General features: G+C 32.6%; 1 protein-coding gene and 1 long non-coding RNA gene across 2 annotated transcripts; one reads left to right on the top strand and one right to left on the bottom strand.

Moving 5' to 3' along the window:
- Positions 616-1,134, bottom strand: LOC107606825. The gene has a single exon (XM_016308840.1). The coding sequence runs from the start codon at positions 1,132-1,134 to the stop codon at positions 616-618; it is 519 nt and encodes a 172-aa protein (XP_016164326.1).
- LOC110264494 lies at positions 2,824-5,093 on the top strand. The gene is made up of 3 exons (XR_002350674.1): positions 2,824-2,946; positions 3,107-3,176; positions 5,046-5,093. It is a non-coding gene; the product is annotated as an uncharacterized LOC110264494 (long non-coding RNA).

Raw genomic sequence — 27,044 nt, 5'->3', positions numbered from 1 at the left:
TTGGAATGCTATATAGAGACAGTACATGATGAAAAAATAAATATTATGTATGTTATATTTGCCTAATAAACAATAGAATTACTGATAAATTAATATTTTCTAATATATTTCAAGCTTCATATTATATTACTGTAGTCTTTTAATAAACTAAAAATTTGGCGTATTAATTTAGACCATCTAAAAAATATATGATGCTTTATAGATCTCAAATCAACGCATAATTTTTTGAGAGTTGTGTTAAAATAATTTCATACATTATTAAATATCTCTTTATATACAATATTTAAAGTACACTTATTGGAGATTGAACTATTGTTCTGTATTAATACTCTTAACTCATCTATCGATTTCATCACCATTGATAATGTAACATATAATTGTCTATGTAAATACCGATCTTGACAGAAAAAGTTCAACCATATAAAGTGTTTGACCTTCGATTTGTTAATTATCATAGTAAAGGACACAATAAAAAAAAAATTGCCTCTATTTAAACTTAAATGGAAGTGTCTCATTATTTGAAATTATGCTCATCCTAAAAATGAGAACAACTTGGCCAGCTGTGTCACATGTCAATATAATGCATTTAATAACATGATTACTTAATCGTCTTACTTACAATTTAGTTCCATTGTAAAGGTCCTTAGATTGATCAATGTTTCGTAATAGCATAACAGGTACACCTATTTTGAGTTTAAATTGGTGGGTAGGTAATCCAGAATAATTAATTGAGTTCAACACATTAGTGGTGATGGTATCCAATTCAGATTCCATGTTTCCTTCTTCAATGTATAATGAGTCGGAACTAATGTAAACCTTTTCTTCTCCAGTAAGATAACCCATCATTATATTGTTTACATCGTGCACAACCTCAAGTGTTGGAGCAAGGATTGTGCGCTCCTTGAAATATATAGAATTATTGATATTAAGTAATAAGTCCGGATAAACAAAGCTTACTAATTTTGCAAAACCATTGGTGTTATTATCAATGAGTATTTCTTCGAGAATAATAACCTCAGATTCACTATCAGTTGAATTATCGCCCAACCCTTCTCCAATTTTGATTATTAGCCATTGTGAAAAATACTTTAATTTCTCATCTTCAGGTAAGCTACCTCCCTCTATAAGTCTCATGTTTGTTCTTAGCCAAATAACTTTGCAAGATGGCTAGAGATACGATGAATTTATTGAAGATTGTACAATGTTATAGTGCGAGCCCATTGGTATTACAGGTAGAATTTATCTGAAATCACCTCCTAATATAGCAACTTTACTGCCAAAGGGTAAATTAGGATTAAAATAAGATTCATTGCACAAAATATCTTTAAAACATTTGTCAAGAGCTTCAAAGCAATGCTTTTTCAACATAGGTGTCTCATCCCATATAATAAGCTTGACCTTACAAACCAATCTAGCTAGTGAGGATCTTTGTTTTATGTGGCATATAGAGTCCTCATTTATGCTGAATGGAATCTTAAATTCAAAATGAATAGTAATACCACTGGAAGCAATATTGAGGACAATTTGACCACTGCTTCTAAAAGTAGCAGAAAGAGTTCTCCATAGGAAAGTCTTTCTAGTACCACCATAACCACACACGAAGAAGTACCCATCAACTCCACTATTAACAACATTTAAAATCTTATCAAATGCATTTTTTGTTCATCTGTTATGGTTTGTAAGCATCTTTGAAGCTTGAGTTTAAGAGATATCCAATTAAAGTTTAACTCATCCATCATGAAGTGGTCATCAAGACCATCAATGACTTCGTCAGATGGATATGGCATGTTATTAAACTCTTTAATGCTATGTTTGTTTGAGGTGAAAATGGGAGGAAGGAAAAGGAAGGGAAAGAAATTAGAAGGAAAATAGTTATTTTTCCTTGTTTGATTGAGGAGAGAAATGGGAGAGGAAGGAAAATGGATGGAAAAATATTGGTGGGGTCCACTATTTTTTTTTCTTCCAACAATGGAGAGAAAATGGAGAGAAAATTGATTCTCTCTCTCTCTACTTCCAATATTACCCCTTTACTTTTTTCAATATATTTTATAATATAAGGGTAAAATTATCTCTTTATACTATTTCTTTCCTTCTTATTTTCCTTTCATCCAAACACGTCTAAAGAAAATAAAAATCCACTCAATTTTTTCTCTTTCCTTTCTTTCTTTTCTATTTCTTTCCTCTTTATTTCTTTCCTTCTAACCAAACATAGCCTAAGAGATCTGTCATTCGCTTGCATCTTCTCTTTATAAGACCCAAAATTCCCAAATTAAAAACCCTAACCCCTTTACCCTACCGCCATTCAGCCATTCCCTTCCCAAAAATATAGACACACACACACAGAGAAACGGGAAGAGAGAAACGGGAAGAGAAGGAGAGGGAAGTGAAGGGAGAAAGGGAGGAGAGGAGAGTGAAGGAGCCACCGCCAGCTGGTCGCCGCCGAACCCGTCACCCACGCCGTTCGTCCTCATTGCTGCTAGCTACGCCGTCGCGGAAGGGAGATGCGACGGAAAGAGAGGGGGTCCGTGGAGGCTCGTCGCCATTCGTGGAGTCTGCGCTAGCGCCGTCGTTGCTGTCGCGGAGGAGCGTCCCTGTCTCCGTGAGCTGTTGCCATCAAAACTGAGACCGTCACCGCTGAAGCTCACTGCCGCTGCCACTGCTGTTGGGTAGTCACCGGAGGGAGCCATCACTGTCAGCGCCACCATCAGAGTTACCGCTGCTCTGTCCCGGTGTTCTTCCTGAGCACGGTAATTTCTCTTTTTCGGAACCCTCAAAATTTAGTTTTCTGTTAATTTGTTAAAGATGTTGAGATTTTGGTATCGTAGGGTTGAGTTCCGATGATTGCATGTCAAAATTAAGGTTGCTGCTGAACTACCGGAGCTTTTGGCTGCTGTCAGAGCTGCTGTTGAGTCAGTTCGTAGGCTGCTGCTTCGTTCTTTTGTTGCAGTAAGTTAACCCTGTTCTAAAACTATCATTGCTATCGTTCTGGTTATCTGTAATTAAGAATTTTACGATGTTAACGTTCTAGGGTCGAGTTTTGGTAATTGCATGGTTGAAATAAAAGTTGTTTGTGTTGTTGCAGAGGTAAACAGAGCTATGGATGCAGCCGCCGCTGTTGCGGGTCGAGGAAAAATGGAATTATAGTGTTAAAATCGTTGCGGGCTTGATTCCTTGAGGTAGGGGATTGTTTTAAAAATAAAAAATATTTTGGGCTTTAAATACCTGATAAGTTTAGTAGATTAATGCAAATAAATGAATGTCTATGAATTAAATAATTTTCTACTGTGATTGAAAGGTTGTGTTTGTGGTTGAATTAGTTGATTTCTGAATTTCTGGAGAAATGGATTGAATATGTTGAATTTTGGTTTTCTTTGATTGAAATCGATAATGATCAATTTTGAATGACGGATTTGGAAACCTTAAATTGAAAGGCTGGTTTTGTTGTGTTGAGGTTAAAAAGAGGGAAACTGTGAAGGGTGGTAACCTCCAATTTTTAGGGGAGGTTTTGCCGAAATTTTCGTAAAAAATTTAAAGAGTTTTGGAAATTTGGTTTAAACGAGAAATAAGTTCCAAGATTTCAATTTGTGAAAACGGTTTATGATTTAACTTGCCTAATTTTAAATAACGACGAAAAGAGATTTAATTAATTAATTGAAATTTTAAAAAGGCAAATTACTTTATCAAACTATGGGTTCGGGTTTAGGAAGTGTGAGAGAAAATAATGTTAATGGAGTTAGATGATGGACTTGAAGGAAAAAGTGATACTTGGGAAAGGATGTAGTTGAGTTTTGATTTATAAGAATTCTTGTGATAATGATTGCGGACTTTGGGAGTATTATATTAAAATTGAGGATTTAGAGACGTTTGGCTTGTCTATATATATAAAGTGACTAATAAGAGAAATGATTTAATGAGACTGAAGAAGTTATGCCTTATTGAGTTAGATTGTTGTTAGCTATGAAAGATTATGTTTTATTTTGAGTTAGTACACAACCTTGACTTCGAGTCTAGAGTGTCGTATTTAGAGACCTCATACCCACAAGTTGTATGTAATGGTCCAAGCCTCACACGGTAAATGATAAAGGGCAGGAGTAGGATTTTGGCACAGTTGTTGATGAGTATGTTGAGAGTTATGATTGAAGTTGAGATAAGTAAATATTGAGATTATATTGAATGAGATGATGATAGTGGTAATGAGAATAGTGATGAATTTGAATTATTTGAGACACGAGTTTTCCTGGGTAGACGCAGTGACTTACCACCACTTGCTCCAGGTTGAGACTCGATACTCTGTTGATCTTTTGTCGTAAGATGAGATCGGGTACTTTACTCCCGGAGTTCCCCCATGGGCATGCATATATATTAATTTGAGCTTGGATTTTTTTCCATGAATATTTTTTAGCTTGAGGATGCGCGCACAGAGGGACTGTCCAATGGTTAGCTACCAAGACATCTCGGGTTGGCTATATAACCAACAGATGATATCATCAGCCATAGGACAGTCATGCATCATATGTATTTGTATGTTTTGATTGAGTCTGCATTTGGTTTGGTTTGCCTAATTGTTTAGCCATGTTTATCTACTACTTGTTTTACTTGTTGTACCTGAATCCTACCTGTGATTTCTTTGTTTGCCTTGTATGTGTATGTTTATATGAGAGACCCTTTTTGGTGGAGGCGTGATGAGGGTGGTTTCTGATATGTGGTGATGGAGGTTGAAACGGGATGGACTAGGTGTTGCCTTATTACTCCAATTTATGTATATGTTGGATAGGGAAGAGCGATGTAAGTTGGGTAGAAAGCCTTTAGGCACGTCTTTGGTCCTTTTCATTTCTTTAAACTATTCATCTTACTGATTTGTAAACTAAAGGAGTTTCTTTACGACTGTTCAAAGTAAGTTTTTTCGCAAAGCTTTTCCAAAAGGTTATTTTAAGGATAAACGGTTTCTGTAATGAAATTAATTTTATTTGCAAGTATTTCTTTATTTTGATGGTATTCCCTTTCCTACTGAGAACCTGTGAGGAAGATGTTCTCACTCTCTACAGATTTTCTTTTCAGTCACAGGTTCAGGAAGCTTTGGCGCGAAGTCGCATTTAAACCACAAGTTTATTATGTATGATTGTACTTTATGAATTTGTTTTAGTTATTAGATTTTTCCCCTCGATAATTACTGTTTTGATTTTTAGAGTGGTAGGACTTGTATTTGAGAAATTGTAAATAAGACTATGTATTTAATATTATGTGCATATATAATTGTGTGATTAAAAGATTTAAAGTAAAAACTTTATGATTTCTTAAATTAAAGATTCGGTTTATATTCGCGAAGGCTCAATATTAAATAAATATAGTATGTCATTAAAGGATTAGAGGTAGGTAGCGCCTGAACTTTTAGTGCGATCATAATGTGCTAAAAGTTAGGGTGTTACACTCTTCAATCCTAGCTAGAGTTAAGTTCGCTATTTGTTCATCAGTTAACTACATATCTAAAATAGACATAATAAAGTAAGCTCCTGATAGTAATTGATTTAAACAACATAATAAATATATACAAAAATAAACATTGCCATGTATTTACTTGGAGATCGATGAAATAATACATGGAGATCGATGAAATTGGCGTTGAGAAGACAAAATATTTTCAGAAAATTGATTGAACATTTTTTCCATACTAATTCTGGGCATGAAATATTATTAGATATGAGTAAAACAACAAAGAGATCACGAACATAATTAGCAGATAACCATGTGCTTGCTTCAATTATAGCATCAATAAATTCTTTGTCGTCTTGTAGTAGTCCAAGTGCATAACATGCCTCTTTGTATGTGCTTTATACAACAACTTCAACAGTACATAAATCACTAAAACTTCTGTATCCGTTTTGAATATTAAATAGTAGACACTAGTAGTGATTCTCAGAATTCATACGTGGAACATGAGTTAACCTCCCAATAGAGAATTCTTGTTTTCTAGAAACCACATTAAAATATCATCCTTCCAAACAAAATTTATAGGAAATTAAGTATATGTCAGTGATCTAGCATAAGGATATTGCCTATTTGCAAGCATCCATGCTTATAGTTTTGTGAGCTTTCCATTTGTGTGCCTAATTACATCCTCCATGTTCTCCGAGTAAGAAAAAACAATAGGATTCTCTTCAGGTAAGTGAAAGGAAAGTCTAATAATAGCAGGTTCCTTAACTTATATATTATAGCCAAATAATCTCCAAGCTGCTTCACACAAAGATATATAATCATAATAGTTTTGAATCTCATCAACAACTGGGACAATGTTACCATCTTCTGAAGTCTGGTAAAAAGAAGCAGTAACTTGATTATTGCCCTTGTGAACATATTTGAAGAGGTATTTGATTGCAAATGTCTGGCAAGTATTCTCAACATTAGTGTGACATCCATACTTTAATAAAAGTGATGGGTTGTATGGAACAATGTAGGAATTATGAAGGATGATATTCTTCTTTCTTTTTGTTCTGCCATTATCAAGCCGCCTGTACTTTGGAAAACCTGCTTCGTCAATTATGGTCCTAGCTCTAAATGGTTTTGGAAAATATTTGGAACATATACCATTTAGCATGCATGGGCTTTTGTTGTTATACTTATCACATGGGCCATGAACCGTGAATTTCTCCACCACTGCATATAACTTTGGTCTTCTGCTCTTGTTAGGTATCTCAGCAGACATAAACTTGTCAATATCAACTGCAGATTTAGGTTTAGAAATAGGATGCATGAACAATAAAATATGTGCATGCGGAAGACCTCTGTTCTGAAATTTGGGTGCAAACATCTAGCAAAGATGATAAAAATAACCAAATAAGGTATAAGTTGCAACTTAAGAAGAATACTTATTTATCAGATAATTTATTTTAACTTACATGCAGATAATTTACCAAAAATTGAACCATCCTTAAAGTCTCTGATTAATTGATTGAGCTTTATCTTAAAGACTCAAAAGATAATGTCAGGACAGTCATCAGCACGTAGACCAGTTCCCTTTAATAACTTCTTTATCTCATTCCATTCAGGATTGCACCTCACAGTAGCAAAAAATTCGGGTAACCAAAATACTTGCAAATTGCAAAGGCATCCTTGCAATTATTAAACATGTATCGTGGACCACCAGTAAAAGTACTTAGGAGTACAATTTGCTGTCCAGTTGCAATGACATTAGTTTCACCTCTAACCAATGATTCATGTAAAAACTTGTAAAAATTCTTCCCCCTTAGTTTAGGTTGGTTGAATTGAAAATAATTTTGGCTATCAGCCTCAACCATAGTATAAGCATCAACCAAAAACTATTTAAAAAGCTTACGTGAACTTAGCAAAATTGGGATTCTTGATGGTTCATTTGTAAACGAAAAGCAAAGAATTCTCTCATGCTAATTGTAGTTCATTTTTTCAAACCATCAGTATTGTATCAAGCTGCAGCTTCAACACCAATCCTATATCCATCTTCACCATAAGGAAATATTAAAAGATATTGAAGAGCAAGGTACAAAGGATGTGTTACATCTATCTTTTTCAAGTGGTTTGATTTGGTCTCAATGATTATATCTCTCTCCATCAATGACTCGTCTAGATCACTGACAACTAAAATTGCAACCTCTGATGCTGTTGGTAGGTTATATCTCTTGCCATCCCTATCCCTGCGTCTAATCTACTTTAAGTTAATATCAACGAAATTAGACTCCTTGAATCTATCCCTTGCAAAACGGAATGACTTAGCTAGATGATTGTTGTTATCTAGCATATCTTTTAACATGGTTACAATCTCAAATTTAATTGGAGACATTGACTCTATAGACTTACATAAAACATGTAAAAAATTATTCCATACAGAAACAACTGATAAATTACGACATTGCCATTTATTTACTAATAGTATAGTTGAGTATTTAAGTACATAAATATTTACCTGATAGCATTAATCCTATTATTGATTTCATTTTGGTTTCTCATGTTCTTGAAGAATTAAACTACTAATAGAATGATAATTCTGGCCACTTAATACAAATAATGGTGGAACAGTCCTGTTGTTGATCTGATGGTTAATCTTACCAGCCATAGATGTGAAAGAGAACATTGAATTAAACATTTTGATGTGTTTTTGAAAGTGTCTTCCTCTTTCATCATCTTGAAAATGCAACTTAGTTAGTGTTTGAGGTGGAGAATCAAGCAAAGGTAGTTAAACTTTATTATCCATACAACAAAACCCAAAGTGCGGAATTGTGCTGTTGTTTGATTTAGAAAGTCTCTCAAAGTCCCACATAAGAGCACCACAAAATACACATTCAATTGATGGATTGCTAGAATCCCAGGTGTCTACAACAAAATAATATATAAATAAATAAATAGTAAATAATAAAAAATTTATACAATAAACCTAAATGGTTAATTGGAAATTGAAACATATCTTTCTCAACATATATCTATTCTGTTTGATCAGTAAATATGACATCATCATCTAGCATTAATCAATGAGGATTTTAAACAGACATCAGTTAAATAAATTTATAAGGATATTAAAAAAAGAGAAAATTATTCTAAAGGACCGTTAGGGAGATTTAATTATTAAAAAAGATCTTTACTATAAAAAAATTATTAAGAAGGAATAATTTATGTAATGTTTAGAGAGAAGGACCAAATCTTTTTTAAAAAAGACAAACATATCTTTAAATTTTTTTTCTTATTTATTTTTTTTTGTAAATACATTTTCTTTTTAATTGTCCATCATACGCAAATCTTTATTCGTATACTTTCATCTATAACAAAATTTTATCCCATTATTTCATTACATTTGATATTCTCTTGAAAATAAACAAATTAATTAATATGTAGCGCATTGTAAGAAATAAAATTTTCACTCTATGTCTCAAGCTTTGAAATTTATTGTGAACAATTTTTTTTAACAAAAAGGATTATATTTACTTGTATTGAAATATGAAGAAGATCTAGAGCTGTTAATTAAATAGGATATAATAGATTTTATGTTGATACTAACTAATTATTATTGACCGAAGTTGTTTATTTGTTCTTCTTATATTTAATTAATATTAGTTCTCTTTTAGTTTATATTATTTTGTTGTTGTTGTGTTTGGTATGGGGTGTTAATGAAATAGTGAGGTTATTTAAGATACAAATTTAAAGTATAAATCCAAGTAAAACCTAGAAATTAATTTGACGATAAAAACAGTGTTAGAAGAAGAAAGAAAGAAAAAAAGGAAATAGCTAGAAAGTAAACAAATTTAATATTAAAAAAATTTTAAATTATGGAGGTCATATATTTTATCACAACAATAATAAAAGAATTACATTAAAAGTTAAAAAGGAATTATTAATAGAAAATTGATGGTTTGCAACAATAAATTTATGTTATAGATAAAAGTAAATTAATAAGGGTCTGGGTATGATAGATAATTTAAAAAAATATTTATAAAAAAATAAACAAAAAATAACCTATGAATATGTTTCTCTATAAAAAAGATTTGGTCCTTCTCCCTAAGCATTACAAAATAAAATTAATTCTTCTTAATAATTATTTGTACTAAAAATCTTTTTTGGTAATTAAATCTCTTTAATAGTCCTTTAGAGTAATTCTTTCAAAAAAATTTATAAAAATATAACAGTGTAAAAATTACCACAATTATAATCTACAAATATATCTGGCATGAGCTCAGCATCAATATTTATGTCATCAAAACCATCAACAACTACATTAACATGAGATTTATAATATTAATTGAATATAACATAAATGATAATTTTCTATAACCAGTAAGTGTACCTTAAAACTATAAAAATAAGTGTACCTTCAAAATAATACGATCTAATGTCATTGTCTCTCTCGTTGGTTTGTTGGTATTGAGTTGAATAATCACAATTATTTAACATTACATTATTAAAAAGTGAAGAACCACACCTCCTCCTTACAGATAGAATTATTTGATTTGACTGTTGGATTAAAGACTTATGATTTCTGGTATTCCTCCTACATGTAATTAAATTTCAATAATTAAAATATTTATATAAGAAAAAGTTCTGTTATACATAAAATTAATTAAAATTATAAGATACCAAGAAGTGAAAATTGATTAATAATCTCTTCGTGTAAGAAGAACTTCCTCCATGATAGTCTTTGTCTGTACTGGTATTGTTTGAAAAAAGAATAATATTTGAAGAAATACTTGATCTCCTGGTTTTGTATAAATTATTATCTTTTATTATTGATGAATTTATCAATTGAACTTGATGAAACTGTGCTGAACTATCTGATGAGTTGCGTATGTTATGTAGAAATGTTCTAAATTTTTTTGAACTATATAAGAATTAAAAAAAAAAAGAAGAGATCTATATAATAAATTCATATATGTTTCATACAATGAATAAAAAATAACTGAACAAAATGTTTTGAACCATATAAGAATTTTAAAAACAAAAGAAGAGATCTGTATAATAAATTCATATATGTTTCCCACAACGAACCAAAAATAACTGAACAGGAACTAACCATTAGATATGTTGGAAAGTGGAGTCCTTATAACATTGGGCTGAGAAATAGATGATAAATTATGTTTTGTGAAACTTGAACCGTGTTGGTAACTATATGCTATAACTATCCTCTTTCCTTTGAAATTATCACTAACAGGTTCCTGGCCTCCATCACTACTATTTCTTAGTTGAAGCTGAGGAGTATTGCTTGATCCACAAAAATAAAACATTGTGAACTGCATGAACATATAAATAGACATATAGTGTAGGCAATAGAAAAAAAATGAAAAAACATAAGTATTATCTAATCTTAAAGAAGGCAGAAAGAAAATTTGATGAGGAACGCTGTCCTTGTTTATACGCAACAAAATTGTACACTAACCATCAGGTGTCATCGAATTATGTAAATTGGAATAGTTATTATGTTGACTGCTTGATAAAGGCTTCTCCACACTAATAAAATGTGCTTTTGATGGATCAGAATGAGAACCACCTGATATAGAATTAACATAAGTATATCCATGTTCACTTAAAAATGTAGCTGAGGTTGTAAACTGTGAATATAAAGTTGATGTATCTCTCTTATATGGTAGCAAGTTGATTGTATTTAGTAATTAAAACATGTACAAAACCAAAAAGAGAGAATATAATGAAAATTATCTGGATAAATATAAGCACTAATTTAAGAAATAACTAAATTAGATATATAGGATTTAATAAAACTAAATCATCCTGTTGTATATGACCTCTTAATCTCTTTTGTTTGATAATACTCGTCCTTTTTGCTCTAGCCAATTTAACGTTCAAATTATAATCATCCCTGAATATTGGTAATAACTACGAATTAACACACAAAGGATTCCCTGCATATAAGAGTCTTTGGTTAACTATCTGAATGTGAAGTGAATATCACTACAAAATGGCTATATTGTTGGAATTTGTTAATGGAGGTTTTAAAAAAATCCTACAAATTTAACTTTAAAAACAGAAAATTATCTTTTATTTTTTAAGAATTTTATTAACATCAGATTTTATTTTAATTTAAATATTAGGATTTTAAAAACCCCCTCAAAATAAAAGCATTTCCCCCAAACAATTTGGCAAGGGCATAGCCAAAAACCTTTCTTCCTGCAAGACTTAATTCCCCTGCTCCCACCATTTTTTGCTCCCACAATTTTCTACTCCCACTCTTGTCATATTTTAATTGCTTCTTCATTCAGTCATTCTTCATTATTTGCATTTCTTCATTGCTTGCTCCTGTTGTCAGGGTTGTGCCGCGCCACTGGAACTCACGTTCGTGTTCCTGTTGCTGTTCGCGTTCCGGTTAATGCAACTATTCGCGTTTGTGTTGCTCCTACTGTTCGGGTTCCATTGCTGATGTTGTTCGCGTTCATAGTTGCAGGTGTTCTTCTATGCAAAGGTATGTATATGATAGTCTATAGAGATGGGAACTATAGGGTTTATGAACTAATTATCCCCCTTCTGATTATAGTTTTGTATCACAATATGATGAAATTTTGTCTCTAAATTTAAGTTTAATTTCATTACTTTTGATGTAGTAATTGCTTTGTGTGGAGACAATTCCTAAAATTAATCACACATCTTTGTTCTCCAACGATACTAGCTGACATTACGTTAACTTGTTTTTGATGAATCCTATATGGAACACAACCTTTGAATACTTCTCCCCTGTTCTCCACTTCCCACAATGATTCATCTCTCCATTTTTGCAATTTTCAATCTCTTTTTGAATACAGATATAAGACCCAAAATTTTCGAAAAATATTATTATGAGTTAATTTCAATTTATTTATTCATTAAAGTCTTTATTTTTAGATATTATTTTGAAAAGAGTTGAAAATGGCTTGTTTTTAAAATGGCACTTTGTGGTTTTGTATGGAAACATTGTTTTGGGGCATACTTTGACGGGACATAACCTGGACTACGGATCTCTGTTTTCTGCCAAATCTATTTAGAAATGAAATTGGATCTGGGATGTCCATGCCGTTCGAAGGACGGGTGAAAAATAATTTAAAATGAGAGAGTTATGTCCGTCGGAAGATTGGGGGTTGAATCTGTAAATTCTGCAGCTTTTAACTTAGAAAATTTTTAGCAGAACACCCCTACGCGCGTAGGCGCACCTGGCGCGTGCGCGCCGTTCTTCCAGAAAGCACCATCCACGCGTGCGCGTGGTGTGCGTGGGCGCGTCGATGCGCTGTACCAAATGCCCAGCTATTTTCCAGAGAGTTGTGCCAGGGTCGTGCCAGTTTTGTGCCTGGGCGCAAGAGCATCCACGCGTACGCGTGGCTGACGCTTGCGCGCCGTTTGGATATTTTTCAACCCGCGCGTTCGCGCGTATGACGCTTGCGCGTCGATGAGTTTTTGGCCATCCACGCGTGCGCGTGGAGTGCGCGTACGCGTGGCCCTATTTTCATGCCAAAGTTGATTTTTGAGTTTTTAAAGCCAAGCCTCATACTTTTAAGCCTCCGATCTCACCCCTTATGTATCAAATCATTATGGTATGCCTAGCAATGAGGAAGGAGCTAGGGGATGTGGTAACTTGCGAGTGAAGCAAGGGAAAAGGTTATGATCAATGATGATCAGATATGATTATATGAGATATGGAGGATGGCGGTGGAAGTACCGTGTATGCCATGAGCTGAAGGGCTATATTTATTAATAAATGGTTGGTTCTTGATTGGACCATGAGCCGGATGGCTGAGTTCTTGCCAGATACGGCAGAGCCATGTTGATAAATTGGCTAGTTCTGGATTGAACTGTGAGCCGGGTGGTTGAGTTATTGCCGAGTTACGGCAAAGCCATTATGGATTATGGCTGAGTATAAAGGCATATATGATAAATTAACGAATATGATAAATGAATAATACGATTTATCTTTTGTTGTCGAAACGTGAGTGATACGTCTTCGCGATTTTATTTCTACTCTTTTCAGGCTTCTCGATTAATACTCTTTTCGAAATTACCTATATTTATATATTAAAAATCCACCTGAGAGTCGTACCACCGTAATATCATTGACTTATGACTCGAGCATAAGGATTTGAATATTAGGGTGTTACAAGATTAACCCAAAATCCCCAAAATACAACCCTAACTCTAATTCCTCTAACCCTAGCCGCCATTCCCCTTTTCCTTCTTCCTCATAGCACACACCCACACTAACGTACAACACACACACACCGGAGATAGAGAGAGTCTGGGGAGAGGATCACGCCCACCAGGGGAGGGCTGCTGCCACGCCGCCACCGTGCTCTGCCCTATCTCGCATAACCACTGTGGTCTTCATCGCATGCATCGCCGTTTGTAGAGCGCTACTGACCCGCCACCACCACTGTTGGGTCATCGTCGCGGTCGATTCCACCAAGAGGAGAGTCTCGCACGAGAGGGAGGTGACATCGAGAGAGAGAGCTGCGCGAAGAACAGGCGTTGTGTCCAGTAGTCGCCGCCACTACCGCAGTTTGGGGGTTGTGCCACCGAAGTTCTGTCGCCATCCATGGAGCCGCAGGTGTGCATCGCCATCGAGAGGGAGAGTGTCATGCTGAAGGAGAACCAGCCGGAGAGAGGGAGAGGCGTCGTGTTTGTTGTGAGCCGCCATTGTCACTCTCATCGCGACCTATCACTGCTGTTGTGAGCCTCTTCTTCTGCCGTTTGATGACAAGTCATCTTAGCCTAGTTTCACTAGCCTTTTTCTTTGTTTTTATTAGGTTTTATACACTTTCTTGCATTCTAAGTACGTAATTTGGAATGGAAATGCATGACTTCTTTGAATCAAACAACCACCATTTAATTGATGCTAAATCATGAGGTTTAGGCTAAATTTCATTGATTTTTTATGATTTATAAACCTTGTGAATTTGGTGATACTTTGATTAGTTGTTTTGATTAATTGTAGGTGAAGAAAAGAAGAAAAGAAGAAAGCGTGGCCTAAGAAGCGTGGCCCAAGGAAGAAAAAGTGTGGCCAAGGAAGGAAGAAGTGTGGCGCAACAATGAAGGAAAACCATATGAAAAATCAAGCTGGTTCAGCATAGACTTAATGAACCTATGTTTGGAACAGATTGGTCATTCATACTGTTAGGAAACTTTTATTTTCTTTTATAGGAAAAACTGTGTTTAGGATTTTTGGATACTTAATCACTGAGTTTGAAAAACAGTTTACCTACTAAATATCTTCTTATAACAAATTCTGAAAATCTGTGGTGAGACCATGTGGTTAGGTTCTCACCCCCTACAGACTTTTCTTTTCAGGAAACGGACGAAGAAGTTTATGAAGAGTAGTTGAGTTTAGCTTATACGATAGAAGATGTTTCTGTTTAGTTATCATTATTCTTCCCTCGCCATTAATATTATAACCTTTGCAAGAGGGATAGGAGTTTTGATATTTGAAAGTTTATGTATTGGTATGATGTATCTGTATATTATTTGTAAGTATTGTAAATTGTATTGAAAAGTATGGATGTATGTTTTGAAAATTCGGTTTAAGATTTTAACAGGCTTATATTTTAGTATTAAATATTTTAAGAGTCGTAATACCCGAGCTATCAGAGTGGCGCAGCCGGAAGCATGACATTTTGATAGTTAGGGTGTTACAACAAACAGAGATGTTAATTAATTAAAAGAATAAAATAGTTTAGTTAATTTAATTTGGAGAATTGTCATCGTTAATCAATTACTATGACATAGTAATAGTTAAAGAGTGTTTAGAGAAGATGTAGCTGTTGTCGATTTGAACGTAATTCTTAGGTAAGACAATTGAAGTGTCCAAAAGGAAATATACCTTTGTGCCGCCATTGATACAATAAAAAACCAAACCCGGATTACATTGTGAAACAATGCGGATATTGCTATGCTTAATTAAACTAAACAACTAATTAAAAACTAAACACACTCACAAGCTTGGATTAGCATTTCATACAATGAGTTTTAGTAGTAATATATACTCTTTTTATTTCCATTTATAGACATAGTGACTCATTTTGGTTTCAAAGGAAAATTTAGATTATTAGAAACTAGTGATCCATCCTTCATTACAATTTTACATAGATTTAAATGGTTGAAGTGATTTACCACCCAGGTAACTTTTTCATCACTCGTGTAATTAAGTAGTTTCTTTGGCTCAGTGTTCCCATATGCGATATATATATAGCAGAATGAACAAACTATAAAAAAAAAATCACAAGTAACATCATGGTCACCATCTTTAGTTTTTCCTATAAATCTTTATAAAATTCTAATTTCAATTTTAAATGTTCAACATTTCACTTACGTCCCAGGTTTAAAGTTCTAGTTTCAATTTTAAATATTCAACATTTTACTTACGTCCTAGGTTTTCTAAAAGCAAGACTGACTTAATTGTTTTCTTTCTTCTTTTCTCTTTGTTTTCTGATCTGAATAAGAATACTATTAACTTGAAAATCTTGAATAGAAATATTATTTATTTGATGTCCATACTCACTTTATTATTATTTGATTTCAGTAAAGATCATCATTCATCACTAGTTAATTTTTAGATATTTGAATTAAGAGGAAGATTGCTTGCTAATGTTGTGCCTAATTTGGGATAGTATCTTGCTAATATTAATTATCTTGTTATTTTGTTATATTTTCGTTGTTTAAATCTCAATTATAGGAACAAATTAAACTACTTATGACTCAAAATGAGAAAGATGAATTTGGACCATCCACAAATGATGCTATTGGCAAAGTGTTTGGGGAGGAGCATTTTGGTAGGGTGCGATGCATGGGAATGAGAGCAACACCTACTACTACTTTTAGAAATGCCAATCGTCATAGCCAGTTAGCTAATTCTTCAACTTCAATGTCTTCTACCAATTACTCCCAAGCTGATTTTAAACGTTTGGAGTCTAAATTTGATGGAACATTGACTGCAAAGACTTATTTCCTTTCTAAAGAAGGAAGAATTCCTGTTGAACTTACTATTATATTTGACCACGGAGCTCAGATAAATTACCTTTTCTTGTCGAATTTATGTTGCAATAATCACTTTGAAGATTATGATAAATAATAATTGTTATATTGAGCTAATGTTCTAACATTGTTAGTCTCGTATATTCTAACCTCACACCCCTACTCTTTTCAATTTGTTGTTGAAAATTTTGACATTTGAAAAGGTTAATGACTTTTTTAAAAGATTTTTTTCATTTGAATTATTGTTATAGTGCCATAAATGTGGGTTCTTTTTATGTTGACATTTTTTTTAAATTTATTTTAGGCTAATGATATTGAGAATGAAACTATTACACCAACAACAGGAAGAACATCATAAGGCGAAAGCAATGAAAATCGTGAAGACATTGTTTAGAGCTGATTTAAAGAATGATTAGTTGTTAAGTCTTGAACATTTTTTAGGGTATTATATTGCATTTTATTTACTAAACAAACTTATTCAGGTAGTGAACTCGTTAGTGGTGGTTGTGAATTTATTGAATTTTAACTTGTTTAATTTTTAGCATTAGATATATGAAGACAATGTTGATTAAGATATTATGCATTTTATTGTAATATAAAGAAGTTATTATTTATTACAATAGGTTATGAATTACATTTATATTTTAAATAATTTTATTAGTATTAAAATTTTTCTTATCTATTAATATCTTATAAAATAAAAAAGCATATATATGCATAATAAAAATATTATGGCAATTTTATTTGTGCAGTGCTTTTCAAATTGAGGTGGTTTACAACTCCCACTAATAGAAAAATAGTTTTTAGTCTACATAATTTGCAGGGGTTTAAAACCCCCCACAACCTCAAGCAATACTGCTATAAAATAAGGTGGTTGGATGCTTTAGGAAACCGACGCAATATACTAAAAACCGCCACAAATTGCGGAGGGCAAAAAATCCCCGCAATTTAAATTTGAAATAGCGTCGATTTTTTAAAAACTCCTATAACTAAATTGCAGGACACCTAACTCTGTCAATTTATGAAACCGCCGTTACGCAACTAGCGGGGTTAAAAACTGCCTCAAAACCAAAAAAATCCTCGCAAATTAGCGCCTTTTTTATAGTGTATGGAAGTAACTATTGACAAATAGTAGTCAATGATGACCATGACACTCAATTAAAAAAATACTCCAAAATGGATGTGTCTTTTGATATCAAATTCATAAACTTTGATTAAACAAATAAAAGAGGGTAAAATAGGAACAGAGCAAAGAGAAATACCAAATGCTTCTAAGCATGAAGGCATTAGTTGAGAAGAGAAATAAATTAGAAACTTAATGTGTCATTGTAGTTGTAAAAACAATCAGAATACTAAAAAATTATTATATAAAGTATCAGTGAGCTTTAGTAAATTAATAGTATTATAAATTAATTGTCAGAGATATAAAAATTATAAAAAGTGTATTATGACTAAAGGAGAATGATAACTAAAGGGGTTATCTAGTGTAGTTATTGAAAAGAAAATACTCAATAAAATTGAAATGTTGTATGTTAAAGTAGTATTCCTAATTGTATCTGTAAGGTTATAAAGCTAAAGTCAATCACAAATAAACATTTATTCATAATCACCCTTCATTATTATCAATCCTTAGACAATGACCCGGAGCAAGCGGGACGAACCACGACCCTTGCTACTACCCAGGTATCACAAATACACATTTATTCAAAACCCCATGATTAAACTCGTTTATCATAATCCTCCTTTCCCGTCTCATACCCGGAGCAAGTGGACAACGCCACTGCCTACTACCCGGGGTCGCACATCACATTTAAATATTTTTTCATTATTATCCATTTAACATATTCATTCATTAATCATGTATGCATTCATACTCAGCCATAAACAATAATGGCTTTGCCGTAACCCGGCAATAACTCAGCCATCTGGCTCATGGTCCAATCAAGAACGGGCCATTTATCAATAAATATAGCCCTCCGGCTCATGGCATACACGGTACTTCCACCGTCATCCTCCATATCTCATATAATTATCTTTGATCATTATTGATCATAACTTTTCCCCTTGCTTCACTCGCAAGTTACCACATCCCCTAGCTCATTGCTAGGCATATCAGAATGATTTAATACATAAGAGGTGAGATCGGAGGCTTAGAAGTATGAGATTTGGCTTTTAAAACTCAAAAATCAACTTTGGCATGAAAACAGGGCCACGCGTACGCGCACTCCACGCGCACGCGTGGATGGCCACAAAACTCATCGACGCGCAAGCGTCATACGCGCGGACGCACGGGTTGAAAAATAGTCAAACGACGCGCAAGCGTCAGCCACGCGTACGCGTGGGTGCTCTTGCGCCCCAGGCACAAAACTGGCACAACTCTGGCACAACTCTCGGGAAAATAGCTGGGCATTTGGTGCAGCGCATCGACGCGCCCGCGCACACCACGCGCATGCGTGGATAGTGCCTTCTTGAAGAACGACGCGTACGCGCCAAGTGCGCCTACGCGTGGAGGGTCATTCTGCTAAAAATATTCTAAGTTAAAAGCTGCAGAATTTACAGATTCAACCCCCAATCTTCCGACGGACATAACTTTCTCATTTTAAATCATTTTTCACCCGTTCTTCAAATGGCATGGACATCCCGGATCCAATTTCATTTCTAAATAGATTTAATCATTCTCCAAGCATATATCACAACATACATATCTCTAATGCATCATCATACCATCAAGGCATCAATAATCATAATCACATATATGATCACATAATATATCTCAACCGAACCAAACATACCTCATCTACATAATTTCACCCAAAATTACCAAATTCCGTACTTCAACTCCTCATACCTTATTATTCAATAACCAACCTAATTATTCATATATTCATTATCTGAAATTCATCCAATCACTTGTGCCATCATACAATGCACACATCGACTTACCTTTCTTACCTCTTTCCGGCTTCCGGCCCAAAATTCACGGCCTCCGGCCCAATTTTCACAATTTAAATGCATAAACCACAAATCAATACTCATTACCCAGTACATCAAATTCTCAATACACCAAGTATACAAGGTCACACAATTCTCAACCCAATCATTAATTCAAATTACATATCAACTATGCATATTAGCACCAACCATTTACACAATCCAAACTTAATCCTAGGGGCATCTAGCCTAGGAATTCTCATCACAACACACGGTACTTAAATGAAACTTAAACCGTACCTCTTGTAGCCAAACCAATTGAGCCTCTTCTTTGGAATTCTTCACCAACCTTAGCTCCAAGCCTTACCAAAGCTCCTCAAGCAATACCAATCTCCCAATTGTGCTCCAACATCACCAAATACACTAACATAACCAATGTCACATACATACATCAACCTAGGGCTCATAAAAATGACAAATCACAAGGGTTTGAGCACTTCTTACCTCAACCCATATGAAGTAGGGGGTAGAACCCACTTAGAATCCATGTTGGAGTATCCCTAAACATCCAAAATCACAAGATTTCAACACTAACTACCCAAAAACGTGTAACAGTGGGGAATTTCGAAAACTGGGTAGAGATGAATGAAATACTCACCACCAAACTTAGATAGAATTATAGAGGATGAGAAGAGCAACGCGTGGCCGCAAACGGCTCGTCAATCGGAGCTCTGTAGCTCAAGTTATGGTGGTTTGAAGATCAAAGAGAGTTAGGTTTTCTCTCTTCTCTTCTCTCTTCTCAAATCAGCGCCCCAACCCTTCTTTTTAGGGTAAAATGAGCTGAAATGCTCACAACTAATGTTTATATATGTTGGGTCTTGGGCCCACTTAGGCCCGGTTCACTTATTTTTGCCCATTGGCCCAATTTTGGGCCAAAACCTTTAAGATTAGCGCTCTAAATCGCACTTTAAATATTTCTACCTTCCCTAATTATAATTCCTCATTTCTTAATCTTATTTACCCATAATCAATTTCCTCAGTTGTAGTACCAGACAGATCTCAGCCGGTACTGCCGGTCAAAATTCCACTGCGCACTTTTACGCAGAAAACTATATTTTCTGACTCGGAAAAATTCACTGAATCCAAATATCGTATTTAAATTATCAAATTCCAATTGCCAAATCTTCCAACCATATTCGCTCCTATTTAACTTATTATTTGCTAAATTTTGGTTAGACCGGGTATTACAAATAGCTGGAAAGCATACTGAACATAAGCTTTATGGAAGACAAATTAGAATCAAAATGGATTAATTTAAAAGGATGTAAAATAGAGTAACTATGATGAAGAAGTTCTTAATTGTTGTTCATAATTATTTAATTGGAAATGGTATCTAAGTATAATGATTACACAAACTAACTTGATAATTTTAAAGGCAACTAAGCATAAATTGATATATTTAGTGCAACATGACATAGAAATAAACTACAAAGACATCATTCTTGTTTACTCATTTTTTATATAGGAACATGAAAATGATTATTTTTACACTATATTAACGTACATTGTTCTCTCATCATTTGAGTAAACAAAAAGTTCTAAAACACTTCCACTTCTAATGTCATTGTCCTCTCTAAATGCCTTCCACCCCGTGGTAATATTAACTTCTTGATATAAACTATCTTTTCTCCAGCGTAATCCCATCCTGTATCCATAACCAACAGTGTGCACCATACGAACTGCATCATGCTTTGATGACAATGCTTTCAATGCAAATTCAATGGGTAATACCTGCACAATGTTTTTTACTTTATGATTAGTTTTATGTGGGATACATTATGCTAATCAATAAAGTAAAAAATAAAATCTGTAATAACCAATGATGAAGAGCAAATGTCTTGGCCATTGATTCGACAAATAACTGATATCAGATATGGGAAATCATTTGGGATGGCATGTTTAAAATGAGATATATAAGGAGAATTATGTGGAAAGATAGATAGAGGTAGTGTGTTAATATTTGAAATTTGGTGGGAGATAAATTTAGAAAGTGAAACAAGAATGATTTTCTTAGCATGAATATGACTACATGGGACAGGTAATTTAATGAGTTGGGAAGCTGAGCTTTCATATCTAAGTGGATTGATGCTATCACCTTTAAGAAACTCATCATCGATTGGAATAGCATTGAGATAAAATGAATGCTTAGGCACTTTATCATGACCAGCGTAAGGTTGATGGATATAATTATCTGTCAAATTGAAAGATGTAGATAAATGGTCTGCTGCTATAATTTTGGGAGGGATAGCAGAAGAACATGATGGAGACTCCTTGTTGTATACTTTCTTCACTTTCTCATTCGTAGAGCTTATGTCAAACTGATCAATTTGCATTTTACCTTTGTAAAGTATATTGTCATCCAACAATAACTTAACTGAATGATAAATTGAGCACTTCTTATTCATATTGTGGTCGAACACCCTGATGATACGAAAGAAGTCTTTTGTGACATAAAACAACTTGATTGTGCCACCATGATTAATACCGTAAAAGTTGATATGGTTTTCTAAACCTTTAGTAATATGAGCAATCTTGTAACCTTTTAGAATCCTCATCTCAACATGATTGTGATTATCATCTGTTAAAATCATGGTGTTGCTAAGAAAATTCTTGAACTTACTATAGAATATAGAAGGAAGCTGATTATATTTCTACACGAAGAAAAAAAAAAGAATTTGTGAAACAAAATGAATAACATAAAAAATCTTGTGCTTAGTGTGTGTGTGTGTGTGTCTATATATATACACTAAAAGTATTAACATGGTGTTTGAATGAGAACTAATAAGAATGGAGTGTACCGAGGTAGGATGAATGTCCAAATAAAAAACTCGGTAATAATTTAATTTCATCGATGAATGCTGTTTAGAATCCATGAAATCTTAAATGTAAAAGAAGAAAATAAAAAACAAAAGTGATGAATAATTCTATGCATTATAAAGTTTGTTGTAGTAATCAGAATATATGCAAATTACACTGAAAATACTTAGTTAACTAACAAAGTAAGAAATAGCAGAAAGAACGACCTAAGTGGATAAGAAATATAAGTTTAGTGGTTAATTTTTTGGTATGACATCTTATTTGGATGACAACATGAGGTATAAAATAGACTAATGGGTGGATGAAGATTAGATGGTGTGGTGGAGATGGTCTTGAACTAAACAGACTTTTGGACTACCTCCAATTTGAAAAAAAAAAAATGAAAAGAAAATAGATTTAAAAAAATTAAAAATTATAATTCATATTATATACTAGAATAGACCTCATCATTGTAATGCATATATAACGGAAAAAATAAAGGAGCAGAGTAGTAAATGTAAAATAGGCAATAGGATCGATTTCCTAAGTATATTAGATGAGAAGTTTTTGAATAAACAATTAGTTTACTCAAATTGGTTTTAGAGGTAGTTTTATTGATATGTACACCACAATATTAAATGATACACAATTCATGCAGAAGCTAAGTAAAGCGATTGTGAAAGGATTTTTGTCTAAGAAAAATTCAGAGCATAAAAAGGTAAATGACATAATGGATTTGTCAGAAGAGACTTCCAAAGGAAGGATGTAATGTAGATATCATTATAATAATAAAAAGTCATAATATCATCCTAACATTATCTTGGTAAGGTATAAATTTCATAAAATATTTAATTAATATATATTTATATCAAAAAAACCAGTGGCAATGTCTTAAATCATTTTAGCATAATGAAATAAAGAAACTGAACAAAAATGGGATATATTCGCATTAAATGATCAAAACTGAAAATTATATAAATGTATATAGGGATAACTAGGGGCTATAAAAATTAAATTATATAGTAATTGAAGACTAATACCACAATGTGTGTTTCTTCTACATTTCTTATAACTCATTAAAAAAAAAAAACCAGTGGGAGAACTACCACAATGTAAAGATGGCCACACAATTAATGGATGAGAAAAAGATTTTCAAATTTGGTAATTATTAAAATTTTTGAGAATGAACAGCTAATATACAATTTATAATGTTCTGTTATAATAAACTAAACATGTTTAATTTGGAAATAGTGTTGATCTAATACGAAGTACTGATAGATAAATAAACTTTTAGCAGCAAATAAGACTACTGAAATAACTTTGATTGTACAACTATAATATTTATAGTAATAATGAACCTAGATATTATGCTTTAATAATAAAAAATATAAATAAGCATAATGTAATTATAACTGTTATCATAAAAGTGTACTTGTATTGTTTTGATGGTATGTATATAATATAGAATATATTTTAGTTTTTTCGAAAGAACAAAATAAGAATTTACTTATATAGAGTTCTCACCGAAATCCATTAATTGAATATTAACTCATCTTTATGCAAAATTTTGCATATGAAGTAGTGTTAGCAACATTATGTTTTAATTGTGCGGATGTATCACCACATATAAATTAAAAGCCTAAATAAAATTAAGTGAATTGGGTTATATATATATATATATAGACGAAACAACACGGTTAAGATTAAGTAAATATTACATACTAAGTTATTGATGGTGAACAAACTTAAAGTTCTTGCTAATACAATATTTTAAAATAGAGGAGATTAACAGTGAAATATAAATCTTTACAAACTCAATCTTGAAGTACATTACAACTTCATCACCTAAAACACACCAAAAATAATAATAATACCCTTCTTGTAACCATTAACCTTAGCAATTTCTCTCCAAACCCTTGTCAAGAACCATTTGATCCTTCTTGATATGTGCTAGTGGAAAGTCATTTGAACACCAATAGTATTATGCATCTCGATTAGGATAGAATCAGGTCAGCTTGGAAATGCCTTTCTAGCAAACTTGGTGGGAATCATTTGGTATATATATATATATATCTAAAATAACAATTAATATCATTTCAAACTCTCTAATATATAATAAATAGATCTTGTTAAGAGGACAATTTACTTACCACATAACTATTGGTAGATTGGTTGAGAGAAAAAACCTTACAGCATGTTTTATAAAACCGTTTGCAGAGAAGTTTATATTGTTTGTAAAAAACTCTAATATAATAAAATCTTTTTTACACCCAACTTGGTTCATAACGGGAGGTAAAAAACATGGTGTGTTAGAAACACACACAAAACCTTTGAGTTTGTTATAGACTGGATCAGAACAAATAAAAGATGGTGAATGACCAGTATTGCAATGAGCGGTATTGGCTAAAGTTGAAGAAAAGATGTGATGATTTGAATAATGGTAATTTTGTGAACAATTAGAAAAATTAGTTGAGTTAACAGCGAAAAATTCTTATTTTTTGTGGGTTTCAGACTCTGATGAAAATGTATTTGTATTAAGTGATGGAGTGAAACAATTTTCTGAACTTGAACCATTGTGACATGGAAGGGCATGATTCGTATAAGAAGGATAATACTTAATATGATGATGGGATTCAGTTTTATCAGTGGATGGCCTAATATTAGCATAACTGCATAAGGATAGCTATTTAGATTATTTATATATATTGGTAGTTTAGGTTGGAGAAATAGTTTTATTGGATACTTTGGAAAATCCAAAGATCTCATTATAGGATCCTTCACCTTGAGGATGACAAAAATGTTTTCTCTAACATATAGAACATTCAACCAACCACCATCTATAAGGCCATATAAATTAACCAAATTATCAAAACCTTTAAGTATATAACCACATGAGTGACCTCTGGTGATTGTTACTTGAATTTTATTTTAGTGGATATCAACAAAAAACATTATTTGACCTAGTAAATCCTTGTACTTTTTGTAAACAAACTTATGGAAACTCATGAAGTGCCTGCAAGAAATAAACAAGAACTTAAACACCATATTTAAATAAAAAGGCTAACCAACAACTCATTGCATAATTAATGCTACTATGAATATGTGAAGTTATTTTATAAAAACAATTGACCATTGAAGGATCAATTTGTAAGTAAAATAGTCGATCATGTTGAAAGTCCTCAAGCAAGTACAAATTATATTTGACAGTTGAAAAAATAAACAACTGTGTTAATAACAAATTAAGACGGGAAGAAACTTGTTGATCTATTACAAAAAAAATATTTACAAATTAAAGAAAGCATACTAGATTTCTTTGATATCACTTCCATGAAGTACTCCATGCTAAGAAATAAAGGTTGGGAGAAGCAATATGGACTTGAGGTATTTATAGAAAATGACTATTAGCATTTAATTAAAAGCTAATGTAACTGAAGTCTATTCTTAAAAGGTGAGAATGGTCAGCTTCAATTAAAAATTGGCAGCTGTGGAGAGTACAAAAAAAAAAAAAAAACATAAAACTGGCATGTTATGTAAGTAAAAATATAACATATAAAGTGTTTGAATTCTGACAACATTGGGAACATACATTTGTTATTAACAAACAGGATTTAAAATCACATAGACAAATCCTTATAATTAAAATTTGTTATCCATATAAAATTGTTATTGAACTATACCAAATAGATAACTGCTTTTGTTTAATGGAAAATAATGCTTCAGTTAATCTTATTAAAAGACCTATATAGCAGTGTTTGAGTAAACTTGTGGTGTTTGTATGAACTATATACTGAGATACACTAAATATACCCTTTACTAACTAAAAAAAATAAAGAATTGTATTGAAAAATAATATTGCTTGTTGAACTAATTATTATAAATTGATGAAAAGTATTAATGTATCAGTCAATCTTATTAAAAGACCATTATAGCAGTGTTTGAGTAAACTTGTGGTGTTTATATGAACTATATACTGAGATACAACAAATATAGTCATTACTAACTAAAAAAAAAGAGTTGTATTAAAAAATAATATTGCTTGTTGAACTAATTATTATAAATCGATGAAAAGTATTAACTAACACGTTGAAAGGCAAAAAAAGAATTGACATGGTTAAAAAAATATTAATTTGTTTGGTGGAATTGATATTAGATATTTTGTAGTAACTCAGAATTGAGCTAGAATTTAATAAAACAAAACATGTGAACCATATATGCATATTTACTAATACATTGAGACATAGCTGACATGACAAGTAGACAAGATAATAATTTATCACCAATAGCTACATACTGATAGACATTGATAAGGAAACAAAGACAACAACGACATAGCTATATACAGTATAACCATTACTTATTTAATAGAAAGACCATATTGTTTAAACATAACAACATGAAAATAAGAGGAACATAAACAACAACAATAAGTTGAACATAATTCAACCATTAATGATTGAATCCAAAGACATTCATGCTTAAACATAACTGAATACAAAGTAGCATGTTCTTTTCCGGATGCACAGTCAGAGAGCTCGGATATCTTGCATGTTTTGGAAGATGAACCTGTCCCAGAATCTAAAAAAACATCTAGGAGCTTCTTGGACTAACCCGTGGCTATAAGAGTCCTTTTAGGTGTGACAAAACCATCATTGTCATCAGAAGCAATAATTTCACATGATTGAGAGCTTATTTCCTACATGATTCAGTAAATTTTTTGATAAATTGGATTAAAAGAAATTGATTATACAAAATGGCAAGTATGTACAAATTTCATAAAATAAATATATAATATTATAAATAAAAAA

This window comes from Arachis ipaensis, chromosome B07 (genome assembly GCF_000816755.2).
Source record: "Arachis ipaensis cultivar K30076 chromosome B07, Araip1.1, whole genome shotgun sequence".
NCBI lineage: Eukaryota > Viridiplantae > Streptophyta > Magnoliopsida > Fabales > Fabaceae > Arachis > Arachis ipaensis.
Note: the sequence above shows the minus strand (reverse complement) of the source record. Positions and strands in the feature narration are given on the sequence as shown.